The sequence below is a fragment of the Chlorocebus sabaeus genome, chromosome 20 (assembly GCF_047675955.1).
Source record: "Chlorocebus sabaeus isolate Y175 chromosome 20, mChlSab1.0.hap1, whole genome shotgun sequence".
Classification (NCBI taxonomy): Eukaryota; Metazoa; Chordata; class Mammalia; order Primates; family Cercopithecidae; genus Chlorocebus; species Chlorocebus sabaeus.
Window position 1 is genome coordinate 2006707 of NC_132923.1, and position 27712 is coordinate 2034418.

The window sequence follows — 27712 nt, forward strand, 5'->3', positions numbered from 1 at the left end:
CATTTTTTTTTTTTTTTTCTTCAGAGACAGAGTCTCCCTCTGTCACCCAGGCTGGAGTGCAGTGGTGTGATCATAGCTCATGGCAGCCTTGAACTCCTGGGCTCAAACCATCCTCCTGCCTCACTCTCCCAAGTAGCTGGCATTATAGGCATGACCAGCTGACTTTTTTTTTTTTTTTTTTTGAGACGGATTTTCACTTTTGTTGCCCAGGCTGGAGTGCAATGGCACGATCTCGGCTCCACCACCTCCGCCTCCCAGGTTCAAGCGATTCTCCTGCTCAACCTGCCGAGTAGCTGGGATTACAGAGATTGTGCCACCATGCCCAGCTAATTTTGTGTTTTTAGTAGAGATGAGGTTTTTCCATTTTGGTCAGGTTGTTCTCGAACTCCCGACCTCAGGTGATCCACCCACCTTGGCCTCCCAAAGTGCTGGGATTACAGGCATGGGCCACTGGGCCCGGCCTGACTTCTATATTCTTAAATCAAGAAGGGAAGGGTAAATATGAAGAAGTAAGGGGACTTAGAAATAGGAAGTAGAATGGTCGTTGCCAGAGGCTGGGAAGAGGGGAGATGGGGAGTTATTGTCTAAAGGGTATAGGTGTAGAGTTTCAGTTTTACAAGATGGAAAGAGTTACAGAGATGGATAGTGATGATAGTTACACAGTATAACTGAACATATTTGGTGCCACTAAACTGTACACTTAAAAATGGTTGCCGGGCGCGGTGGCTCAAGCCTGTAATCCCAGCACTTTGGGAGGCCGAGACGGGCGGATCACGAGGTCAGGAGATCGAGACCATCCTGGCTAACACAGTGAAACCCCGTCTCTACTAAAAACACAAAAAACTAGCCGGGCGAGGTGGCGGGCGCCTGTAGTCCCAGCTACTCGGGAGGCTGAGGCAGGAGAATGGCGTAAACCCGGGAGGCGGAGTTTGCAGTGAGCTGAGATCCGGCCACTGCACTCCAGCCCGGGTGACAGAGCAAGACTCCGTCTAAAAAAAAAAAAAAAAAAAAAAAAAAAATGGTTAAGATGAAAAATTTTATGTGCACTTTACCACAACAAAAACAATTGAAAAGGAAAAAAGGCCAGGCGTGGTGGCTCACGCCTGTAACCCCACCACTTTGGGAGGCAGAGGCAGGCGGATCACCTGAGGTGGGGAGTTCGAGACCAGCCTGACCAACATGGAGAAACCCCATCTCTACTAAAAATAGAAAACTAGCCAGGCATGGTGGTGCATGCCTGTAATCCCAGCTACTCAGGAGGTTGAGGCAGGAGAATTGCATGAACCTGGGAGGCAGAGGTTGCGGTGAGCCCAGACCACACCATAGAACTCCAGCCTGGGCAACAAGAGCAAAACTCCATCTCAAAAACCATCAAACAAACAAAAAACCAGATTATTCTTTGCTCAATCTTTAAACGTTTGACTTCTGGTTTTAGCATATAGAGGTAATTTCTCAGCAATTTAAGCTACTTGAAAGCCATAATTTTATGTAATTAGTGGATTAAAATTTTAGTGTAACAGTGGTGCTCTCTAGTGACCAGAGTCTTTTCCTTCCCTTCCATTTGATAAACAAGCGGGAGGGGAGGGGAGAATGTGGGAGGAAGACAAAGCAAGAAGGAAATCTAGGATAGGTCATTTGGGAATCCGGAGCAAGGTTTGTTTTCAGAGGGGTTTGTTTCAGAGGAATGTGTACCCAGCACGCTCTCAGCTGGAAGGAGAAAGGGAAAATGAGCACTCTTGCAGGTGCACCCTGGGGGCGGTGACAGCAGCACAGAGACAACGTGGGTGGCAAATCAAGGTGAAGGCAAGGTTGGTAGGGGTGGGGAAAGGGAGGGTTGGCTTCAGTCTGAAAATTGCTCAGGCAGTGTTAGTTTCTTGTGCCACCAGGCAATCAACACAGTTGCTCCTCCACCCCACTCTCTGAGGCCAGCTCAGGCTTATAATCACGTTCCTCCCAAGAAAAAACATTAGTAGAGGTTAAATGACCCCATTTGTGGGGTGGTTTATTGTTAAAATTATTAAACATGCTAAAATCACATGGAGTGGCTATTCCACTTTTCCCCTGACTCCATAGCGGGGCAAATGGGAACTACAGGAGTCACTTGGTTTGTATGGCCTCTGGGGATGGCTAGACTTGGGGGGTAAGAGGTGAGCAGGTTAGCAAAGCCCCAACAATCCTTCATCTAGTACCCTTTTCCCAGCAGTAACGTGTGGCTTCAGAGATTTCCCCCTTCTTCACTTTTCTTTCCTCCCTATATGTACCGTACTTCTCATTCCCCTGCCTGTGACCCTGGAACCTCTTCTGTTTCTGCCCGTTATGGTCCTAGACTAGATGATGAGGGAGCCTTTTCCTTGACACCACCATTCCAGTCTCCCTTCCTTGGAACTAATCTACTCAGCATGCACTATTGTGATAAACTGATTGATTTAGGTCTGCTAGAGGGAAAGGGAGGCTCCAGTCCCCACTGTGGCTTAGATCCCGGGAGGGGAAGTTGGAGTTGGTGCAGAAGGATCTGAAGGGGAAAAAAAAAAGTTACCTAAAGTGTGAATGCTGTAACTAGCAGAACAGTGCATATGTCCCACCCTCAGGCACCCTACTCTGAAGGCCTTCCCCTCCTTCCCACATTGTTCTTTGGGGAGACCTCTCAGCCTCGAAGCCTCTTGTTCAACCCTACAGGGCAGGCATAGCTACTGATCAAAGAACCTTATCCCAAGAAGAAATTGTTCCACCCTTAGACAAGTGACTGCTGATTGAAGTCTTCATCTTCTCCATCTCTCTTGTGCCTCTATTCTGTGATGGCTTGAGGGGGCCAGATACAAGAATATATAAGAGTTGAACTTGCCTCAAGGAAAGGCTAGAGGGACAAGGGATAAAGATACACGGGTGTGGAGAAGGGGAGAGAAGGGACCAGGGTGAAGGTGAAGGGCAAGTTTGGCCATTCAGGAGCTGGGATCCTTTTTCCTTTTCTGAAATCGCCGGAACTTGCCCTGAATAGCAAGGGCAGCCTTCTCTGTTTCTGGTGCTGTCAGATCAATGTCAATCTCCTCCTCCTCCTCCGCCTTCTTGACATTGCCAGCTTTTCCTGCAGATAGTTGGGAGACTCATTAATGAGTTAATCTGACCTGCTCCAGACCCTTTCTCCAGGCCCCCAATACAGTGGGTAAGGTCCACCTTGTGCCAGACTCTGGGGTCCCCCAATTTTTGCTAGGCTTATGAATGCCTGATAATTCACCTAGAAGTCTGAGTCAAGGTACTAAGGCTGGTAATTAGCTATAGTTACTTAGGGGAGCTCTGCTACTCTTGGACCAAACAACAAATGTCTTCTTTCATCACTTATTCATAAATCCTACAGTTCAAGTTCCAATGCACACTCACTTTCCTCAGCTTTCCCTCAATTTCTGATGGGGATAATGCTGGGACTTTTGATGAGTTTCTTCTTATCTTGTACCTCTCTCCCCCAACACTCCAGACCCAGTTTCTAAAATCAAGGAGTAAATACTGATAGGTTTACTTCCTACGAAAAATAGAAGGAAGCCTGTAGATATAGTACTATAGTTCTAACCTAGTCCTTTGTTTCACTTATCCACATTCTTATTCCTTTCATGTCTGACTTTAGGAAATTCCAGACTCACTCTACTTGTCTTCATGTCTCTGTAGTCACCTCCTCTACAAACTGCCTAGCCCAACCCCACTCACCTTTTTCCTCTGGGCCAGCTGCCTGGTTGGTTGCTGGCGACGTTTTGGTATTAAGCTGGAAAAAATATTAGAATATCAGAATATTAGATATTCATGGAAGTAATCTGAAGGCACCATCACCTCAGACCTCTTATATACTCTTAAGCCCTCCTATCACCAGGTGCGTTTCCTTAGTCTTTTGAGGAAGCGAGTCTTGAGATCAGAGACCAGAGGAAAAGTTACCAAATTCATTCATCAAAGATTTATTGATGCTAGAAAGTGTAGAGGACAAAACAGACAAAGAAATTCTGCCCTCATGGAGCTTACATTCCAGTGTATATAGAGACAAATAAATAAAGCACATAAAATGACTACTGTGATGATAAGTGCTATGGAGAAAAGGCAGGGAAAGGAGGTAGTAAGTACTGGGGTAGAAATGGAGGAATACAGTTTTAGATAGAGTAGTCAGGAAAAGCCTCTCCGAAAAGTTGCATTTGACCAAAGAGCTGAAGGAGATGAGGAAGTAAGGCTCATAGATATCTGGCAGGAGTTTTCAAGGGCTCTGGGTTGGAAGTGTGACTAGCCTGTTTGAGGAATAGCAGACCAGTGTAGTTGGAGTGGAGAGAGGCAAGAGGAAAGATTAATGGAGATGAGAACAGAGTTAACTGGGGGTGGAAGCAGATTATGTAGGGCTTTAGAAGTCTTTTTAAGGAGTTTGACTGTTACTACAAGTGAGATGAGAAGTCACCAGAGACCTCTGATTTGCATAAAAGGTAAATGAGAAAGGAGGCAGAAAAATCTGTTAAGAGGTTATTGCAGAAAACCAAGCAAGAGACGATGGTAGCTTGATTCAGCATGGTGGCGATGAAGATGGTAAATGGTTGGATTCCGGGTATATTTTCCAGCTATGACCAATATGATTTGTTGATTTGAAAAACAGCATTGTGAGAAAGAGATGGGTCAAGGACAATTCCAAATTTTTTTGGCCTGATGATCTGAAAAAAATACAGCTGCCATTTCCTGAGATGTAGGAAACAGGGAGAGAAGGTTTTAGGGGGAGGATAAGGAGCTTATTTTTTACCAAATTTGAGATAGCTATTAATCATCCAAGAGAAGATGCTTTTATTACCAGTTGAATATTCAAGATGAGTTAAAGAGAAGGACCTGGACTACAGATATAAATTAGGGAGCTATTGATATATGGATAGCATTTAAAGCTGTGAGACTGAATGGGATCGCCAAGAAAGTGAGTTCAGATACAGAAGAGGATAAAATCCTGAGGTATCCCAGTGATTAGAATTGTAGAAATTAAGAAAAATCAACAGGATGGAGAAGAGGCCAGGTAGGAGAAAAGCCAAGAGGATTACAGTAATGTGGAAGCCATGTGAAGAAAATATTTCAGGGAGTAGAGAATGACTGTGTCTAATTCTGCAGGTAAGTCAAGTACGATGAGAACTGGATTGACCATTTGAGTTTTGCTATGGGGAGATCACTGGTGACACTGATAAGAGAATTTTCCATGAAGGAGGGGAGAAAGGGGAGGGAATGATTGTAATGGGCTCAAAAGGGAAAAGGAAGAGAGGAATTGCAGCAGCAAATATAGAAGGAATTCCAAAAATGGGGACAGGGGTATAACTTCTGGCAGATATGAGGTCACAAGAAGATTTTATTTAAAATGACAGAAATTACAGAATGCTTGTGTTCTTATGGAAACGATCCAGTAGACAAGGAAAAACTGTAGGAAAGAAAGAGGATCATTACTGGAATAGGAAAGGGGGTGAGATCTAGTGCATCAATAGAGGGCTGGCCTTGAATAAGAGCTAGACTAGGATACCCACAGGAACTGGAGGGAAGGCAGAGTTTACAGGCCCAGGCGAAAGCAGAGGGAACATTTGGAGGGAGACCTAATTTCTTCTATTTTTTTGAAGTAAAATATGTAACAAGGTCATCATCCAAGAGGAGGAGGGAAGAGGTATTAAAGAAAGGAAGGGAGAAATACTCACCTAGGCAAGTAGGAGAGTAAATGGACTAAGGAACAGTGATAGGATTGCTAGAGACATTCAGGCCCCTCATAAGGCAGGAGGTCATGAATTTGAAGTGAGAATAATCAGCTGATATGTATGCTTTTTTCCAGGTTCCCTGCTCAGATGGAGAGTTAAACGTAATAGTAAGGCCAGGTACAATGACATAAACCTGTAGTCTCAGCTATTTGGGAGGATCCCTTGAGCCCAGGAGTTCAAGGCCAGCCTGGCAAGACAAAGCAAGACCCTCACCTAAAAAAATAGTAATTCCCCTTCCTCAAAATTATATTAATAAGGCTACTTCATCTGGACATTCATCAGTCTCAAGGTATAGTTCATCTGGAGACAGAGTCACTCTTGCACTTGGTACCTTTGGAGTCTGTTTATTCACTTCACAATTTTAAGTACTTTATATTTAACAAAATACAAAAACTAGGTGCTTTCATAAATGTTTTCTCATCTAATTCTTGAAACAGCTTAGTGGAGTATTTATTATCATTCCCCATTTTACAGATGCAAACCTTTGTTGAATGACTGCCAGAGGTAAGGGTTTTGCTTTAAGAAACTGATAGAATCCAATTTATGTTCTGTAGATTATGGTGTTTCCATCTCACTTCAATAAATACTTATCAAGCACTTACTTGTGTTCAACACTGTTCTATAAACTAAAGAGGTATAAAAGAAGCAAAAGATTCATTCAACAAATACGTCAGTGCCTAATCACATGGCAAGTATTGTTATAGGCGTTGGGCATACAGCAGTGAGGAAAAGAAAGTCCCTGCACTTATTCAACAAATACATCAGTTAGTGACAAATGCCATGAAAGAAAATAAAGCAGAGTAGTCTAGGGAAGTCTCTCTGAAGACTGACATTTGAGTAGAGGCTTTAATGACAATGTAAGAACAAGCTATGTGAATGTGTGGGAAAGGATCCTCTGGGTAGATGAAAGATCAAGTAGAAGGTCCCTGAAGCAAGTTTGTGCCTGTTATGTTCAAGAAAGAGTAAAAAAGTCATCACGGGCCAGATGCAGTGGCTCATGCCTGTAATCTCAGCACTTTGGGAGGACAAGATGGGTGGATTGCTTGAGTCCAGGAGTTCGAAACCAGCCTGGGCAACATGGTGAAACACAATCTCTATAAAAACTATAGAAATTAACCAAGCTTGGTGGCATGCACTTGTGGTCCCAGCTACTCAGGAGGCTGAGATGGAAGGATCACTCGAGCCTGGAAGGTGGAGGTTGTGGTGAGGTGAGATTGCACCACCACACTCCAGCCTAAGCAACAAGGGTGAGGGAATGGGAAGGGGAAGAGTAAAGAGAAAGAGAGATCATCATGGCTGGAGCTATGTAAGGGAGAAAATATAAGAAATGAGGTTAGGTAGATGGCCAGAATATGTGTCTTTGGAACAAGACAAAGAATTTAGATTTTTTTCTGAGCTGATGAAAAGACATTATAGGTTTGGGGGCAGAGGAAAACATGGTCTGTCATGTTTTTAAAGGATTATTCTGACAGATGGGTAGAAAAAAAGACTACTGGCTGGGTGTGGTGGCTCGTGCCTATAATCCCAGCACTTTGGGAGGTTGAGATGGGAGGATCACTTGAGCCCAGGAGTTCATGACCAGTCCAGGCAACATAGCGAGACCCCATCTCTATAAAAAGAAAAATAGGCCGGCGCGGTGGCTCACGCCTGTAATCCCAGCACTTTGGGACGCCAAGGCGGGTGGATCATGAAGTCAGGAGATCAAGACCATCCTGGTTAACATGGTGAAACCCCGTCTCTACTAAAAATACAAAAAATTAGCCGGGTATGGTGGCGGGTGCCTGTATTCCCAGCTACTTGGGAGGCTGAGGCAGGAGAATGGTGTGAACCCAGGATGCGGAGCCTGCAGTGAGCTGAGACCGAGCCACTGCACTCCAGCCTGTGCGACAGAGTGAGACTCCGTCTCAAAACAAAAAAAAAAAGAAAGAGAGAAACAGAGAAACAGAGAGAAAGAGAGAAATAAAGAGAAAGAAAGAAAGAAAATAGAGGGGCAAGAGAGAAACCAGGGAAAACAATTAAGAGGGTCTCACAGTGGTACAAGCAAGATGATGGGGCCCGGGGGGTGGTAGTGATGGAGATAATAGGAAGTATTAGGACTTGAGACAAGTTTCATGGTAAAATCAATTGGATCTGCCTGTATATTTTTCAGTACAGAGAGCTCTATCAAAGATCCTTTCTTTAAAGGGTGGCAGAGGACTTGGAAGTTAGTTGGAGATGAATGTTGGGTTATGAGAAGGCTTGGTAAGATGGGGGATTTTAAATGCTGATGGAAATGATTTAGTAAGGAAGAAAAAAACCCGATGATACAGGAGAGGGGATAATTACCAGAGTGATGTCTTAAATAGGCAAGAGAAAATAGATCTGGTGCATAAGTGGAGGGGTTGCCCTTTGATAGGAATACAGACAGTTTATCTACAATATAGGAATGCAGGCATAGAAACAGGAAAGGTGGCAGATGTAGAAATGTATAAAAGTTTTCTTCTGATTGTTTCCATTGTCTTAATGAAACACCAAAGACAGTTGTCAGCTGAGAGTGAAGAAGGCACAGGAAGTATTAAATGTTTGAGGGAAGAGGGGAATGAGTGAAAGGATTATCTAAGAAGGAGAGTGAGTGAGCTGGTGAGATATAGGATGAGGCAGGAGGATCACTTAAGCCCAGGGGTCTAAGACCAGCCTAGGCAACACAACTAGACCCTGAAGATGTAGCAGGATTACCAGATAGCACAAAGGGCACACTGGGGGTTAATGGCCATGAATTTAAGGTGAACCCAATCAAGATACTGTTCCTATCTTCCAGGCTAAGTGATTTTAGAGGAGATAAAAACCCAAATAATATTTATTGTTTATTATATATCAAACATTATCCCATTTAATCCTCTGAAATCTCTAAGATGGCACCCTATGTTATAGTTGAGGAAAACAGGCTTAGAAAGATGTTGAGGAACTTGCCCAAGTCAAATCACACAATAGAAAACAGTGAACCTGGCTTTGGAGCACAGGTAGACCGACTCCATACTCCTAGCCAACAGGCTGTACTGTCTCCATAAGACCAAATATTGTCACATGCTGACACAATTATGCTAATATGTTAACAATTACTGAATCTAAGTGGAAGACATATGGATATGTATTGAACTATTTTTTCTTTCCTTAAGGAATTGCTTTAATTTCCTTTTTGGAGTTTTCATTGATAGTGTTTAGAGACACCATTGATTTTTATATATTGATCTTATATCTAACAACTTTGCTGAAATCATTTATTAGCTCTAATTATTTGTTTGTTCAAGATGGGGTCTCACTATGCTGCCCAGGCTGATCTCAAATTGGTGGACTCAAGCAATTCTTCCTCCTCAGCCTCCTAAATAGCTGAGATAATAGGTTCAATGCCACTGCACCTGGCTTGAACTATTCTTTCAATTCTGGTAAATGGTTCCAATAAAACATTACGGGGAAAGAAAATAATAATTTAGAAAAAAAGTTATTTAAAATGCTAATGCGATATTGTATTTGACATGGGCAAGTTTTTCAAACTCGGTTATGGTCCAAATTTTGTGTAAGATACATATGTGTGTATATATATATAAAATATATATACACACAGATTTTCCTTTTTTTTTAAGAGATTAGTCTTGCTTTGTCACCCAGGCTGGAGTGCAGCGGTACAATCATGTCTTACTGCAGCCTTGATCTCCCAGGCTCCAGCGATCCTCCCACCTCAGCCTTGCAGGTAGCTGGGACTACAGGCACACCATTACAGCTGGGTAATTTTTGTATTTTTTTGTAGAGACTGGGTCTTGCTATGCTTCCCAGGCTGGTTTCAAACTCCTGAACTCAAGCAATCCTCCTGTCTCAATCTCTCAAAGAGCTGGGTTTACACGCACAAGCCACCGTGCCAGGCCCATATACATTTTCATTTTAAAATCTGGAAGAACATACATAAAGGTGTTCCTGAAACCCTATGGAATTCCTACTTGTTCCCCTTTGACCAAAAGAAAGATTCCATGACAGGAAGGACTGTTCTGAGACTTAGGAGACTGGCCCAGTTGTTACTCTTTCTCTCCCCATAATACCCCTGTGGTCAAATGTTTTTCTATTCTTAATTTTGCACATAATCGATAAAATGTCCCAATAGTTACTGAGGTGACACCTTCCACAGGAATATTGTCATCACAAGAGGTTTGTCCACACTGTAAAAGTATGACCTGGCCGGGCGCAATGGCTCACGCCTGTAATCCCAGCACTTTGGGAGGCCAAAGCAGGCAGATCCTTTGAGGTCAGGAGTTCGAGACCAGTATGGCCAACATGGCGAAACCCCATCTCTACTAAAAACGCAAAATTAGCTGGGTGTGATGGCAGGCAAATGTAATCCCATCTACCGGGGAGGCTGGGGCAGGAGAATTGCTTGAACCAGGAAGGTGGAGGTTGCAATGAGTTGAGATCACACCACTGCACTCCAGCCTGGGTGACAGAGCAAGACTCTGTCTAAAAAAAAAAAAGTATGACCTAGATGGAGTATGCAGTTAATAGGATAACAGCAACTGTCCAGACAAGAGGGTCATAGGTTAAGAAGCAAGTTCTATAGTCTCATGATCTCTGACTTCAAATCCTATGCTCTCTTTTCCCAGTAAATCTCGGACTCTGATCCATGATTTAGCCATTATCCCTCTGTCTGACTCTAAGCCTATTCCCTTAATCTATCAAATCTTTTCTCTCACCCCAACCCCTCCTCTTTGAAGGAAAATCTGGACTGATTCTAAATATCTTCCCTTAGGTGGCTGTTTCCTCTACATTCCTTCTCATATCAGCAGACCTTGAGAATAAGCAGGAATGTGTGTCAGGACCAAACCACACAGGCTGCCACCTTCCCTCTGCCCTGCCAGCTGCTTCCCTCCCAAGTCTGTCCTGATATCTCTGGCTCTGGAATGGAGCAGTGGCTCAGCTGACATCTGGTCCCCCCACCCCCGGGGTTTCTAGCTCCATTTAGGTTACATTTATGAGAGATAATAGTCTAAAAGTGGGGGTCTCCCCTTGGGAAACCAGAAAAGGATGCTGTAAGGAGAAGAAAACTCCTATTACTCACAATGCCCCTTGAAATTTTCCTTTTACCTTCCACTGAAAGGACTGCAGGAGCTTTTACCTCCTGACCCTCTTCTCTCTTTCTCTCTAGCCAGTTCTCAAAATAGCCACTCTAGACACTCTTCTGGATCTAGTTGTTTATGATTTGCTGAGGTTAGGGGTGGGGGAAGTTAGATCACAAGTTGTCTGCTCCCACCCTCTATGTGGTGCTCCGTCCTTTATTAGACCCTGATCTCTGCCTCAACCCTCCTGTTTATCTTCCAGAAATGCAGCAATTTTAGATGAATTAAGGTTCTCTGGTATATGCATCTGCAAGCCATCAGACTAACCATATTTCACATAAACAAAGGAGGCATGGAGGTCCACTCTGGGTGAACCAGAGACCATGTACTCTAGTGTTTCTCACAAAAACTCATACCTCCAGAGGAGTGAGGCTGAACTGCAAGAGTTGTAACAGGTCAGCATTTCTCAGCTCCTCATTCTAGCCAGGTATGGATCACAAACTTCTCAGGGGCTCTTCTACTCCTTTTTTTTTTTTTTTTTTTTTTTTTTGAGATGGAGTTTTGCTCTTGTCACCCAGGCTGGAGTGCCTAGCCTTCTACTCCTTTCGATACTGAGCTTTTCCAACCAGAAATAACAACAATGAAATGATTTAGCAAATCCTTCCTTCTCCTTATAGGACCCAACTGGGGGAACTGGAAGAAATCAAGGATTTCAGAATGTCTCTTCACTTTACTTTATGAACAATCATATATAATACACTATGTGCCAGCTACTTTTCTAAGCACTTTATAAACATTAACACATTGAATGATTATAACAGCCCTATAAAATAGGTATAATTATTATTTCTATTTCACAGAGAAGGAAACTGAAGTCGAGAGGTTATCTTGCCCAAAGCCATAGAACAAACAAGCCACAAAGCTAGGATTTGAACCCAGGCAGTCTGGCTCTAGAATCCATGCTCTTGATCATTATCCTATGCTATCTCTCAATCTCCAATCAAAAGTATGAGCATGTATGTGCATGCATATACAATGCTATCTTCACATATACTCCAAAGGGAACTTGGGGAACAGGGTCCAGTCGTGCCTGCCATTATGGGGCAATTTTACATGTTATTAATATTTGACAGCCTGATCCCAGACCATGCCTGTCACTCACATTTCTGCTCTGTTAATTGATCTAATCACTCTGATTCTGGTTTTCATCTTAATGTTTGCTCAGTCGGCCTCCTGACACACGAGACTGACTCCCAGAGGACAGCCACAGTTTACATACGTGTTCTTTACTCGCAGAGCCAGAACCCAGCCCTTCAGAGTCTGAGAATTCCATGTGAAGGATCATTCTACTGGCTTCTATTTCAAATGCCTCCCTCACTGTCATTCAAGCCTGTTATTCCAAGTTTCTAGTGAGCTTGGAGCTTGGTTCAGTTCAGCCTCACTGCCCACACAGGACTGAATGGGATTTCTGGGGTTTTGTTTTTTTTGTTTGAGACAGGTTCTCACTCAAGCAATACTCCAGCCTTGGCCTCCTAAAGTGCTGGAATTACAGGTGCGAGGCATCTGCACCCTCCCCAGCCAGGATTAAATGTTTCTCATTTCTCAATAGATACCAAACACTAATTAGCAACTGTGAGGCCCATCAACTCATTCTTTTCCTTAATTTATTTTCCCTAGAAGGTTTCAGTTGCTTTCCTTACCTACTTTCCTATATTTCTTTTTCTCCTTGCTTCTGAGCCTGATGTGTACCAATGTTCCATTCCATCATCTTGATGATGCTGCCAATTCCCCATGAGTACTCTTTTGTTTCCTCTGCAGCTCAAAGTTGCAGATTCTCCCTTCCCATGGGGAAGAAGGAAAAGAAGGAGAGTCTTGTTGGCTTAAGGGTCTTTTTTTCTTTAGGCTTTGAGATTGCAGAGAGGAACATGACACAGTAACATTCTCCCTTTCCCTAATACTTTCCCCAGAAGTACCTACCCTTTTCATTTCCTCCCACTTCCAGGAAAGAGAAACACCACACATTTGCCTATCTGCCTCTTCTCAGACCATTTGTCAGATGATGTCTTGTCCTTCCATCTGAGCTCTAGATCCCATCACCCTTCTCCTCCTCAGGAATCTTGACAATCAGTTCCCTTTACTCTCTTATATATAAAGCTTCCCTCTCTCTTTAAGAAGCAAATAAATATATGACTTAGAATGTCAGTTAAAAAAATAAATAAATAAAATAAAAGCCTCCCTCAACCTGAATTTCTTTTCCAACTACCATTAAAGAGGAAAGAAGCAGGTCTAGGACAATAGGAATTGTCAATATTGAGGAATAACTTTTGTGTTTTTTTTTTGAGACGGAGTTTCGCTTTTGTTGCTCAGGCTGGAGTACAATGGTGCGATCTTGGCTCACTGCAACCTCCACCTCCAGGGTTCAAGCAATTCTCCTGCCTCAGCCGCCCGAGTAGCTGGGATTACAGGCGCCCACCACCACACCTGGCTAATTTTTGTATTTTTAGTAGAGACAGGGTTTCACCATGTTGGCCAGGCTGGTCTTGAACTCCTGACCTCGTGATCCACCCACCTTGGCTTCCCAAAGTGCTGGGATTACAGGCATGAGCCACTGTGCCCAGCCCAGGAATACCAATGTTAAAAGTTTAGGGAAATGCTTTAAAAAAGAAAAAAAGAAATCAGGATCTAGAAGAAATTTGCTTAAAAAAAAAAAAAAGTTAGGGATTACTCTGATCTGATCACTACACGTTATATGTATCAAAACATCACTCACTATGTAACCCTATGAATATGTACAATTAGGCAGGGCACGGTGGCTCATGCCTGTAACCCCATCATTTTGGGAAGCTGAGGAGGGTGGGTCACTTAAGGCCAAAAGTTCGAGACCAGCCTGAGCAACATAGACTTTGTCTCTGCTAAAAATAAAAAAAAAATTTAGCCAAGTGTGGTGGCATGTACCTGTAGTCCCAGCTACCCAGGAGGCTAAGGTAGGAGGACCAATCACTAGAACCCAGAGATCAAGGCTGCAGTGAGCTATGATCACGCCACTGCACTCCAGCCTGGGTGACAGAGTGAGAGCTTCTCTCAAAAAAGAAAAAAGGAAAAAGAAGATCAGGCACAGTGGCTCACGCTTGTCATCCCAGCACTTTGGGAAACTGAGGCAGGCTGATCACAAGGTCAGGCATTGGAGACCAGCCAGGTCAACAAGGTGAAACCCAGTCTCTACTAAAAATACAAAAATTAGCTGGGCGCGGTGGCATGTGCCTGTAGTCTCAGCTACTCAGGAAGCTGAGGCAGGAGAATTGCCTGAACCCTGGAGGCGGAGGTTGCAATGAGCCAAGATTGTGCCACTACACTCCAGCCTGGAGACAAAACAAGACTCTGTCTCAGGGGGTGGGGGAAAATAAAAGAAACAAACTACGGACTAGAAGAAAATGTTTGCAAATCAAATATCTGATAAAAGGCTTGCATCCAGAACAAGGTTTGAAAGAACTTCTAAATCTCTATAATTAAAAACACAGTTTTTAAAAATGGGTATAATATTTGAACAGACATTTCACCAAAGAAGATACATGAATGACAAGCACATGAAAAGATATATAACATCATCATCAAGTGGGAAATGGAAATTAAAACCACAATGAGATATCACCACATATCTATTAAAAATTTTCTGTTTAGTGGCGATACCATGTAGAGGCAAAGATATAGAGCAACTGGAACTCTCATACATTGTTGGTGGGAATGCAAGATGGTATAGCTACTTTGGCAATTTCTTAAGCATACATTTACCATACCACCCACCAATCCTATTCCTATTTATCCAAGAGAAATTAAAACTTATGTTCACACATACATTTGTAAATTAATATTTATAGCAACTCTACTTGTAATTGCCAAAAACTGGAAACAACCTGAATTCAATGACTGGTGAGGCCCACTTTCCATCTGTAGATGGCCGTCTTTTGCTATATCCTCACATGGTAGAAGAGGAGAGGGACCTCTTTGGGGTCTCTCTTCTTTTTTTTTTTTTGAGACAGAGTCTCGCTGTGTCACTGGAGTGCAGTGGCGTGATCTCAGCTCACTGAGACCTCCACCTCCTGGGTTCAAGCAATTCTCCTGCCTCAGCTGCCCAAGTAGCAGGGACTACAGGCACATGCCACCATGCCCAGCTAATTTTTTTGTATTTTTAGTAGATACGGGGTTTCATCATGTTGGCCAGGATGGTCTCAATCTCTTGACCTTGTGATCTGCCTGCCTCAGCCTCCCAATGTGCTGGAATTACAGGCATGAACCACTGCACCTAGACTGAGGTCTCTTTTTTTTTTTTTTTTTTTTTGAGCCTGGGGTCTCTTTTATAAGGGTACTAATCCCATTTATGAGGGCTCTGTCCTCATGACCTAATCACCTCCCAAAGGCCTCACCTAGTATCATCACCTTGGGGGTTAGAATTTCAATATATGGATTTTGGGGGTACACAAACATTCAGACCATTGCACACCCTAACACAGTTGGCTCTGACATGAGCAACTGTAACAACCCAAGTGGTTACGGATGCTCTTAGGATAAAAGATGAAGTTCTTTTTAATTTTTATTTTATTATTATTTATTTTTTGAGACAGAGTCTCTCTCTGTTGCCCAGGCTGGAGTGCAGTGGCATGATCTCAGCTTACTGCAGCCTCTGCCTCCTGAGTTCAAGCAATTCTCCTGCCTCAGCCTCCCGAGTAGCCGGGATTACAGGACGTGCCACCATGCCCAGTTAATTTTTGTATTTTTAGATGGGGTTTCACTATGTTGGCCAGGCTGGTCTTGAACTTCTGACCTCAGGTGATCTGCCCGCCTCGGCCTCCCAAAATGCTAGGGTTACAGGTGTGAGCCACCGTGCCCAGTCCTTTATTACTATTTTTTTGAGACAGGGTCTTACTCTTGCCCAGGCTGGAATGCAATGGTACAATCTCAGCTCACTGCAGCCTTGGCCTCCTGGGCTCAAGCAATCCTCGCACCTCAGCTTCCTGAGTAGCTGGGACCACAGGCACACACCACTACACCCGGCTAATATTTGTATTTTTTGTAGAGATGGGTTTTTGCCATGTTGCCCAGGCTGGTCTCAAACTCCTGGGCTCAGGCAGTACTCCTGCCTCAGCCTCCCAAAGTGCTGGGATTACAGGTGTAAGCCACCACACTCAGTCCCAAATCCTTAATATGGCCTAAAAGGCTCTACATTACTCAGCCTCTGATTACCTCAGTGACCTCATCTTTGGAACATACTATGTTCCTTCCCACCTCAGGACCTTGGCATATGGTTCTCTTATGCCGGCCTCCTTTTTGTGTCATTAATTCCTATTGATCGTTTTTGATCCTTTACACATGATTTACACTAAGTATTTTTTAAATAAATGAGGGGGGCTCTCTGTTTTATTTGCAACATCATCTAAGTTTCTGAAATCAAATTTGCTTTCAGACAGTTGAGGGCCTCCATTCTGTAGCCAGTTCAGAGGTTATAGAAAAGGGATTCAGAGCCAGGTTACTGCTTTCCTTCACTTTAACATATGTGCCTGAAAAGGAGCTGAGAATGAAGGAAAGACCTTCTCATGAAGTATATTTCATATTACCTGTACCTGTAGTACAGGTAATATGTCTTACCTCCCCTTCCCTACCCTCAGCACCCTGCTAGATTTTATTTCCTTTGAAGCACAGTCCATGTTTTCCATTTGTTTGTGTCTAGCCTACAATAACTACAACCTGTGTCTTGTAATAGTAGGTACTTAATGGATATTTATGTGAATTAAAATTTACTTAGGCCTTATCATCACATAGAGGATGAGGATAAACGAAAAAAATAAAATAAAATTCTGTTAGGCTTCAAATTCCTGGGAGCAGCAATGTGGCACACTAGTCAGACAGATCTGGATTCATACCCTGGATCTGCATTGACTATCTGTTCAAATCTCAGCTCTGTCATTCCTAGCTGTGTGACATTGGGTAAATTGCTTAGCTTTGCTGTGCTCAGATCTCTCATCTGCAGGAGAGAGGTAATATCTATCTTGAAACGTAAAAGGGCAGGGCACAGTGGCTCACACCTGAAATCCCAGCACTTTGGGAGCCCAAGGCGGGTGGCTTATTTGAGGCTAGGAGTTTCAGACCAGCCTGACCAACATGGTGAAACCCTGTCTATACTAAAAATACAAAATTAGCCAGGCATGTTGGTGCATGCCTGTAATCCCAGCTATTTGGGAGGCTGATGCAGGAGAATCGCTTGAACCCAGGAGGTAGAGGTTGCAGTGAGCTGAGATCATGCCATTGCACTCCTGGCAACAAGAGTGAGACTCCATCTCCAAAAGAAAAAAAAAAAGGTAAAAGGAACCAGAGAAAATGTATGTAAAATACCTAGCACATATTGCAATAAATAGTTATTATTCCAAAGTAATATACCCTGGGGTTGAATATAAGAATAGGTTTAGGTCAAGATGCTGAGGTATTTACTGCAGGGTTAAAATACCAGTGTCAGAGAGTGGAGTTGCCACAGAGTAGTTCTTCTCGAAGTGGAACTGAAAGAGGAAGACAATACCTGGGATTGCTCGAAGGGCCCTGGAGGCTTATTCTGCTACTGTAGGAGTTTCATAAATGCTCTTTTTTTTTTTTTTTTTTTCCTCTAAACAAGCCCTAGAAATCACAGTCTCCCTGTCTTCCCAATGTCTGCCCCCAGAAGTGCTGAGAATGGCTCTAAACCTCTGGGAACCCTGAGACATCTCTTTTTTTAAGTTATACACCACAAGGAGAAGGAGATTAGCACTCAGGAGTAAACAAACTATATCTCCTTGATTGAGTCCTTTCGTCCACTTTTGTGTCATGAAGATGATTGTGTAAGTCTATTCCCTGCCTCACCAAATAGTACTGTTGGCCGGGTGCGGTAGCTCACGCCTGTACTTCCAGCACTTTGGGAGGCCAAGGCAGGGGGATGACCTAAGGTCAGGAGTTTGAGACCAGCCTGGCCAACATGGTGAAACCCTGTGTCTACTAAAAATACAAAAATTAGCCAGGCATGGTGGCGGTCACCTGTAATCCCAGTTACTCAGGAGACTGAGGTGGGAGAATTGCTTGAACCTGGGAGGCAGAGGTCATGGTGAGCCAACATCGCGCCACTGCACTCCACTCCAGCCTGGGTGACAGAGCCAGACTCTGTCTAAAAAAACAAAAACAAAACAAAAACAAAAACAAAACATAGTACTGTGGTAGCAAGCACCTAGACAGTCAAAATGGTAGCAACTTTGGTGCTGTTTTCCTGCTACCACTACTGGGGAGCAGATACCCTATCACTCTAGGCCCAATCTTCCCTGCTCCCTTCTTGGGCTGTGTTTCCTCCTTCCTTTGTGGCTTTCATCTTTAACAGGGTTGCCACAGCAACCATTGTCACCAGAAAAGGGAAGATAGTGTCGCCCCTTCTGCTCCAAGCAGTGAGTTAGAACCCTGGAAAGGATACTACTCAGATTTCCCCATATTCCTCCGCCCACTGGGCTCTTTAAAGAGAGATCATGGGCTGTTAACAGCAGCAACAAACAGGAGCAAGGATCACCTCATCATACCTAGACTACTTATACCTGTATTTGCATGACATAGTTTGGATGCTGTGTAAAAAAAACACATTATAAACACATTTTGGTACTTACTGCCAGAATTACTTAGTTTAGATGAATATGCACAGGAACTCAGAATCCTGTCCTACAGTCCAAGGCAGAAAACCTAAAAAGGGACTGAATCCTAAAAATCCTAAATACTAGCCTTTAAAAATCCCTTTCCTTGCCTTTGTATTGACATAAATCCTAGGCTTCCTAAGCTCCCTGCTAGAGATGCAGGAAGTGAAGGGGGACAGGAGTTAGTGGATCTGCTTCCAAGTGGTGACAAAGAGGCTTTGCACCTTCCCACTCCAGCCCTGGGACCCTTTTATCCCTTCTGACATATTCTCCTCCAATGTTAAATGAAGGTAACTGCTAAAAAACCTTATAGAGGCTTCTGGGATCCTCTAGTGCCCCTGGAAGACCCTAGACTGCTGTTTTTGCAGCACTGTTGGAACTGTTTCAATTCTTTCAGTGCAGCAACCAGCTGCAGTCCTTAAACAGCTTCAGAAAGACTTGCTCAAGGTCACCCTCAAGATAACAGAAAAAGAACTAGGAATCCTTACTACAGTTTCTACATACACACATTCCTCTCTTAATATATAGACTATTTCCCCAATACCCTATATCTCAGATGCATCCTAAGACAGAATTAGAACCTAAACAGCCCTAGCTCCCAAGCCCCGTTGTCTGATCCTCGCCTCTTAGCCACCCCACCCGTTTCCTGGAATAGAAGTACCCCCAACTGGAGTCAGATGCAGAATTCCTTGGCCATGCCAGCTTATGATATGCAGTGAGTCAACAGCCCCAGCCTGTTCCCCCTAGCATGGGCTGCCACAGTTTAATGAGTGGTTATTTGTGGTGCTCTGCACACAGCTTAAAGCTGTGCCTTCACCCCACACTGGGGTTTAGGGAATGGGGGAGAGAGAGTAGTGCCAAAGCATCATTTATTACTATAATCTTCAATGTGCATCCCACCCATGGTTAATGTCCCAAAATAAACGTATTAATCCCCCTGCAGCCTACAAAGCAAACACTCAGCTGGAGGGCTTTGTGTGGGAGGGAGGCAGCACCAAAGACAACAGAATGGTAAATGGCACCCTTTTTCCCTGGGTGGGGTACTGGGCATGCCTTCAGGAATAAGCCTAGAGGAAAATAGAAATCAGGCTTCAGTGAGGACACTGTGACAAGGTCTAGATTTCTAGGTACTTGTTTATGGGCACCTTTCTGGGATGCAGATCTTTTAGAAAAGTGGTTTTGAGGCCGGGCGCGGTGGCTGACACCTGTAATCCCAGCACTTTGGGAGGCCAAGGCAGGTGGATCACCTGAGGTCAGGAGTTTGAGACCAGCCTGGCCAACATGATAAAACCCCGTCTCTACTAAAAATACAAAAAAAATTAGCCAGACGTGGTGTCAGGCGCCTGTAATCCCAACTACTTGGGAGGCTGAGACAGGAAAATCGCTTGAACCTGGGAGGTGAGGTTGCAGTGAGCTGGGATCATGCCACTGCACTCCAGCCTGGGCAACAAGAGCAAAACTCTGTCTCAAATTAAAAAAAAAAAAAAAAAAGAAATGTGGTTTTGGATCTGCTCTCATTTAGCTTACTTTTGTAACTAAAATAATTCCAGCCGAGTCAAGCCATTTTCAGCAGCAGGTCTGGAGTATGGATTTAGAAAATCATGCACTCAGGATGCTTGAATCCCAGTAAGATTTCATCACTTACCTTGCCAGCCTAATGCATTCTTCTCATTCTTCTTTCCCCATCTTCTTGCCCTTCTTTTCCCCCCCCCCCCGCCCCGGAGACAGGGCCGTGCTCTGTTGCCTAAACTGGAGTGCAGTGGCACGATCATGGCTAACTGCAGCCTTGACCTCCTGGACTCAGGCAATCCTCCCACCTCAGCCTCCCAAGTAGCTGGGACTACAGATGCACACTACCATATCTAGCTAATTTTTCACTTTTTGTAAAGACAGGGTCTTGCTATGTTGTCCGGGCTAGTCTCAAACTCCTGGGCTGAAGCAATCCTCCCACCTCAGCCTTCCAAAGTGCTGGGATAATAGGTATGAGCCATCACATCTGGCCTTACCATTCTCTTTCCAAAGCCTTTGAACTCCCAACTTGGAAGTCAAACGGCCAAACGAAAGAGAACTGAATATCCAGAGGCTGTTTGGTCATCGGGTGCACCAATTTTACTTAGACACCTGGTTTCCTGCAATTATGGGAATCAATGATGAACATCGAAATTAAGAACTCATGAAAAGAGGGCCATCAGGCTCCCTACTTCCTTCACTCCTATCAGCTTACCTACTCCACCCCATTTTCTGCACCCACTTTTAAGGTGACTAGGCATCCTGCATAAGGATGGATAGTACCTGCCCTGACTAGTATTCTACCAGAATGAACCCTGTTGATAAAATATTATCTAATGTTGGTCTCTTGTCTCTCTCCTCTTGCTCAGCATTATTAGATCACACTGCTTATATTTCTTTTTTGTGTGTGTGAGAGACAGGGTCTCACTCTATCGCCCAGGCTGGAGGGTAGTAGTGCCATCACGGCTCACTGCAGCCTCGACCTCCCAGGCTCAAGAGATCCTCCCACTTCAGCCTCTCACGTAACTGGGATCACAGGCATGCGCCACCATGCCCAGCTAATTCTTTAATTTCTAGTAGAGGCAGGGTTTTGCCATGTTGCCCAGGCTGGTCTCAAACTCCTGAACTCAAACAGTCCTCCTGTCTCAGCCTCCCAAAGTGTTGGGATTACAGGTGTGAACCACCACACTCAGCCACATTGCTTATATTTCTTTTTTTTTAGATGGAGTCTTGCTATGTGACAGGCTGGAGTGCAGTGATGCTATCTCGGCTCACTGCAACTTCTGCCTCCCAGGTTCAAGCAATTCTCCTGGTTCAGCCTCCCAAGTAGCTGGGATTACAGGCAGCTGCCACCACACCTGGCTAATTTTTATAGTTTTAGTAGAGACGGGGTTTCACCATGTTGGCCAGGCTGGTCTCCAACTCCTGACCTCATTATCCACCCGCCTCAGCCTCCCAAAGTGCTGGGATTATAGGCGTGAGCCACTGCGCCCAGCCTATATTTCTTATAGAAAGTACTTGAGGCTAGGCATGGTGGCTCATGTCTGTAATCCCAGCACTTTGGGAGGCCGAGACAGGTGGATCACTTGAGGCCAGGAGTTTGAGACCAGTCTGGTCAACATAGTGAAACTTTGTCTCTACTAAAAAAAATACAAAAATTACCCGGGCCTGGTGGTACATGCCTGTAATCCCAGCTACTCGGGAGCTGAGGCAGGAGAATCGCTTGAAGCCAGGAGGTGGAGATTGCAGTGAGCCAAAATGGTGCCACTGCACTCCAACCTGGGTGACAGAGTGAGATTCCATCTTAAAAAAAAAAAAAAAAGGAAAGAAAGTATTGAGGCCAAGCATGGTAGCTCATGTCTGTAATTTCAGCATTTTGGGAGGCTGAGATGGGTGAATTGCTTGAGCTCAGGAGTTTGAGACCAGCATGGGCAATGTGGTGAAACCTGTCTCTACAAAAAATACAAAAAAAATTAACTAGGCATGGTGACATGTACCTGTGGTCCCAGCTACAAGGGATGCTGAGGTGGGAAGATTGCTTAAGCCCAGGAGCTTGAAGCTGCAGTAAGCCATGATCGTGCCACTGTACTCCAGCCTAGGTGGGTGAAGAGATACTGTCTTTAAAAAAAAAAAAAAGTACTTGAAATATATTAAGAGATTGCATGCTAATTAAATAATTTTGTGGCCAGGTGCGGTGGCTCACCCCTGCAATCCCAGCACTTTGGGAGGCTGAGGTGGGCAGATCACCTGAGATCAGGAGTTCGAGACCAGTCTGGCCAACATAGTGAAACCCCATCTCTACTAAAAATACAAAAAATTATCCAGATGTGGTGGCGAGTGCCTGTAATCCCAGCTACTTGGGAGGCTGAGGCAGGAGAAACGCGTGAACCCCAGAGGCAGAGGTTGCAATGAGCCAAGATCGCACCATTGCACTCCAGCCAGCCCTGGCAACAGTGCAAGACTCCAACTCGAAAAAAAAAAAAAAAAAAATTCTGCATTTACTGAAGTAAAATGTTAAAGGAGTCCTATGGAATATTCTTTTGGAATGAGAAGTCAGAAGTACTGTGCCCTAGTCTTGGTTCTAGTACAGTGTAAACTTAGATAAGTTTTGGGCCCCAGTTTTCTCACCTGTAAAATGAGAATATTGGACCAGATGATCTTCAGTGTTCCTTAACAAATCTAAAATCGCATCACTAAAATGTTTTGACATTTTATTTGAGGTTTTCTTGGTGAAAGATATATTTTTCTATTTTGAAGAACTTTTTGCAGAACTAAGTTTATTTTTCTCTATGATAAAATAGACTCGTGAAAGACAATTTAGAAACATAGAAAAGTAAAAAGAAAATAGAGGGAGGCATTCATAGAACCACCACCTTGAAGAGACAATTATTCATCTTTCTTCATCCTCTCTGCCTGCAACCCTATCCCCACCACTTCCATCAGTTAGGAGCCTCCATAGGCAGAGGTGAAAGATGCACCAAGTTTGTGTATTTGGACTTCAGCCATATTACTTACAGCTGCCTGACCCTATAAAGATGACATTCTAAGAGCTAAGAAATCACAGCTGTAGTTGAGAGAAGGAATCATCCATACTTCCAGGTTACAGGATGATAGTCATCCACTTCTATCAGCTAGAGGCTCCTGCCTAAGCAGCTAAAACCAGCAACGTAAATGGGAGACTAAGAAAGGGATGAGCAAGTTCTCATTTTCCTCACTCCAAAGCAGATGTTTCCAGAGGTAGAAGGCATTTCTTTTTTTTTTTTTTTTTTTTTTTGAGAAGGAGTCTCACTCTGTCACCCAGGCTGGAGTGCAGTGGCGCGATCTCCGCTCACTGCAAGCTCTGCCTCCCAGGTTCACTCCATTCTCCTGCCTCAGCCTCCCAAGTAGCTGGGACTACAGGCGCCCGCCACCACGTCCGGCTAATTTTTTGTGTTTTTTTAGTAGAGATGGGGTTTCACCTTGTTAGCCAGGATGGTCTCCATCTCCTGACCTCGTGATCCACCCACCTCAGCCTCCCAAAGTGCTGGGATTACAGGTGTGAGCCACCACGCCCAGCTGGTAGAAGGCATTTCAATAGCAGTAAGTGACTAGATTTTCTATTTTGTATATCCAATATAACCATAATAAAAGTAACATACCAATGAGAGAGATAAACTTGGATCTCCTCCAAGTCCACACCAGGTTCCCTAACAACTGGTTCACAGGAGACAACAGAATAGTATCATTCTGACTGAACTTCCCTTGTTAAGGTGGCAGATGCAGATACATATGCACAGGAAAGAGAGTGTGGATCTGCAAAGTGTGATATCCCATTCTCATTAGGTAAGAAGACACCAAGCAGGATAATGAAGGAGCATCAGGTTTAAGCTGTCCCCTAAATGAGATTTCTAGTTGATCTGTCCCTGCCCCAGTCCCTGCCAGCCAAAACACAGGACAGACACCATGAAGACTGTCACTAGTGGTCCATGACTCCCGTTTCAGCAGAATGACTGCTGAACCAAGGGATTCCCCCAGCTAGGCTCCTCGCAGATGAGAAATGCAACAGGATTACAAAAGAACCTGCAATTCTGCTTTAAGCAGCCAGCTACACTGTATGAAAAAGGATTACAGGAAAGAGCCCTCAGGGACTGAACACATCTCCCATTCCCACCGTCACTGAAACTAGGGAAAAGTTATTAAACCACAGGAGATAGAATGTGATCCACAGCAATCAAGTCCTGCCTGCAGCTGTGAATGCAGACAAATTGGAGATGAGTCCCTGCAGCTCTTTCGTGCATGAATGCGCGCACACACACTCACAGGGAAATGCTCTACTGCAGTAATGAGTGACAGTAAAGAGCCACAAAGGCAAGGCAGAGTCAGAGATCCTCCCCAGCAGCCCCACCAGAACCCCTGCATTGTTGGTTGTTCTAGGTCTGAAGACTCCTCCCTGGTTTTGTTCTTCAGTTGAATTAGGAGTCTCTTAAAGACATCCCAAATTGCCTCATTTTATGCATTTTCTCTGAAGCAAGAAAATAAGCAGTTGGGGGAGGTGAAACTTACGTAAGATTCAAGGTACACAGGGCTTTCCTGGGCCGGGCTCTTCTGCCTGAAAGAGGAGCCCCATGGGGCTGGGCTGAGGGAAATGAAGCAGATTGGAGTCTCCCTAAGAGCTCTGGGCAACACTTCCACCTTTTACCACAGCTTTTACAAGAGGAAGAAAACAGGCTGGGTCGCAGCCCCTAGAGAAGCAGAGACCCCTTTGTGACCTGATTCAGAGACAGCTGCTCTTGGATTTTATAAGTACTCATCCCGGAGACCAGGCTCAGCTCCGTATTAGGAGACAGCTTCTGTGACTAAATTGCTAGTTAAAACCAGTTCACACTGATAGCCTAGGAGGCTGGGCATACTTGGGTACACTGACAGTCTCCATCCGTGGATCCTTCTCTCATCATTCTACTGAGACCCTGATGAAGGCTAACCAAATGCAGCTGCTGAGTCAGGCGGGCGCAGACTTGACTTTCCTCTCAAACACCAAATTGTTTCCTTTGCCACAAAACAGGCTTCTCATTCCACCAAATACTACCCTAAATGCCAGCCCCTGTAGTGTGTCCTACAAAGGGGCTGTGCACTTTCCCCAGAAAAAACAAGCTAACCACAATTCCTCACGTTGGCATAGCCTTCAGATCACAAACTCCCAGGGGATGGCTTGGATTACGGCTTTCAGATTTAGAAATGCTCGGGGTGGGAGGAGTGGTATGAACCCTAGACCTCAGTGAAAAGAGGGCAAAGAAAACCTCTCTTCCCACATTAGAGCTGAAAGAGGAGGTTGATGAGTTTTTTTCTTTTCTTTCTGAAAGACTGCCATCATCAGAGTCACAACCAGCTGAGGGACTGGAAATCACTTTGGTTCATCTGCAGCCCCCAGACTAGCTGAATTTTCCAGGATAAAATTAGTGAAGATGGCAACCAAGACAACACAGCAGTTGGCACTAATTAGCTCCCTGGGTGACAACTTTTGGTAGGAGTCAGTAGAGATCTTCATTTTTACTATCTAAACTGGAACCTAGGCTCCAGGGTCCTATTCCTTCAGTAATCTAATGTCTTTGGGAATTCTTCTGTTAAATTTCTGTAATATTCTAATGGAGGAGGAAAAAAACAGTAAGATACTAGCTAATATAGATTGAGTGCCAGGTCCTGTTTGAAGTATTTGGCATTTATTATCTCATTTAATTATTACAACAACCAATATTATCCCCATTTTACAGATAAAAAATGAAACAAAGGTTTTGTACTTTGCCTAAGGCTACATCACAGGTAAGTAGCAGACCTACATACATATCTGACATATAGCAGAGGAATTAGATTTAACACAACGACGTGGGTACTAGGAAAGAGGTTGCAGAGGGCAAGCTTGTGATGCCAGTAACCAGACTGACTTCACTTGGGAAGGCTGATCCTTGTTTCTGGAGATGAGACTGTGCCTACAAGTAGACAATAGGAGACGTCTTTCCAAAGTCTCTGCTTTGACCCCCTACTCCCCCACCCCAGGAACAGTGTTCTTTGAAAACAGTAAATCAGTTAATGGACTGGGTCTGGCCACGATGAACACCACAGAGCCTGCTAGAAGACCTAGTTCGTAACAAGCACTGCAGAGGGAGGTCTATTCTTGAAGGGGAAATTTCCCCAGGAGCTGGCAGGGGCTTCTAAATACCCGAAAAGATCCCTCCAACGTTCCTGACTGAATGAGTGGAGGGCAGGAGCCACCTTTCTAAAAGGGGCATAGTGGCCCTCCCCAGGGGCCAGGGATGGAGTTCTTGTTAGATGCTACGTAAGGAATGTGAGTGCCTTACATCCCCAGGAGAGAGAGGACAGAAGCGAAGTGAGGGGGTAAGGGGAGCCAGACAGATGCAGGGGGCAGTATCCCAAGGGGATGACGAGAGCTCAGCATCCCCACTTCCCGACTCTACAGCCGATTCCAGTTACCCCCAAAAGCACCGTTCACAGTAGGGAGACTGAAAGTACCCCGTATTCCAATCGTTTCCCAGCGCCCCGAGGTAGGAGCTTTCCTAGGAGGGCAGTGGGGCGCCCCTGGAGGGTTCTTCGCGGCCACGGTCTGCCTCACTCTCCCTCGCCTCCCTGGCATCCCGAGCCTCAGCCCCCTCCCCGCCGCAGCTCTGCCCAGACCCCCGGGGGCGCGCCGCTCACCTCGCTCATCTCCGCAGCTGGACAGGGCGCTCCAGGCGCGGCACGCACAGGTGAGGCGAGGGTCCCTCGGGGCTCCGCGGGCGACAGCTGAGAGTTGCCGGGCTCTGCGACAGGGGTTACGGCTCAGCAGGAGAGGCGAGTTAGTGCAGAGAGCCGCTGCTCTGGTGCTGGCACCCGGGATTCTCCGTCGCCCGGCTCCGGCCAGGCGACCCTCTTCGACCCGTCCTGTCAAAGCCAGTCGGCGCGCCGCCTCAGGCCCCATCTTTTATACTCAGCTCGGTACCCGCCTCCAGCCCGACCAATAGAAGCTCCTCCTACCGTAGCATGACAGCCTCTTGCATCCAATGCTGGCAGGTTTAGAGGTCTGCTGCATTTCCAAACTAGGGTAAGACAGAGAGCGGGAAGGAGGGGGAGACCATTGGGGATGTGCGGACGGAAAATGAACTAGGGGGAGCAAAAAAAGAGAGGAAGGAAGGAGATGTACACGAAGAAAGCAAGGAGGGGAGTGGAATGGAAGGAGTGTGAGTCTGAGAAAGAGAAGAGCTGGAAGGAAATTAAGAGGGTACACGGAAAGCAGGAAACAGTGAATGAAAGGGGTAAAGCCAAGAGATGTTGCAGATTAAGATTTTGTAGTAAGATAGCACCCTGGACCAGAGAACAGCACAAGAGAGGGAGGAAGGCTAGGGGAAGAGAGAGAGAGAGACAGAATGAGAGAGAGAGAGAGACTGGAGCAAATGGACAGTGTTCTTCCGCAAAGAACAGAGAAATTGTGAAGTGCCTGTTTGATGTGGAAGATCATAGATCTTAGGAGTTGGAAGACATTTTAGGATTCATCAAATCCTACTGTGTCCGGAGTTAATTCCTTCCGGTGGGTTCTGGGTCTTGCTGACTTCAAGAATGAAGCTACAAATGTTGGCAGTGAGTATTACAGCTCTTAAAGGTGGCACTGGACCCAAAGAGTGAGTGAGTGGGTGAGTGAGTGAGTGAGCAGGAGCAAGATGTATGGTGAAGAGCG

The 27712-nt window shown here is 44.9% G+C and overlaps 1 protein-coding gene across 1 annotated transcript; it reads right to left on the reverse strand.

The window, feature by feature from the left end:
* Nucleotides 1-1008: 1008 nt before the first annotated feature.
* PCP4L1 (Purkinje cell protein 4 like 1) lies at nt 1009-26933 on the reverse strand. The gene is made up of 3 exons (XM_007976398.3): nt 26698-26933; nt 3697-3751; nt 1009-3082 (listed from the first exon to the last, which is right to left on the reverse strand). The coding sequence occupies exons 1-3, from the start codon at nt 26704-26706 to the stop codon at nt 2940-2942; spliced, it is 207 nt and encodes a 68-aa protein (XP_007974589.1). The 5' UTR covers nt 26707-26933; the 3' UTR covers nt 1009-2939.
* Nucleotides 26934-27712: the final 779 nt, after the last annotated feature.

Bases quoted from the DNA above. Each gene is read 5' to 3' on its own strand.
- PCP4L1 (XM_007976398.3), bottom strand. The intron at 3,083-3,696 runs GTGAGTGGGGTT...AACTATCTGCAG, and splicing joins AGCTGGCCCAGAGGAAAAAG to GAAAAGCTGGCAATGTCAAG.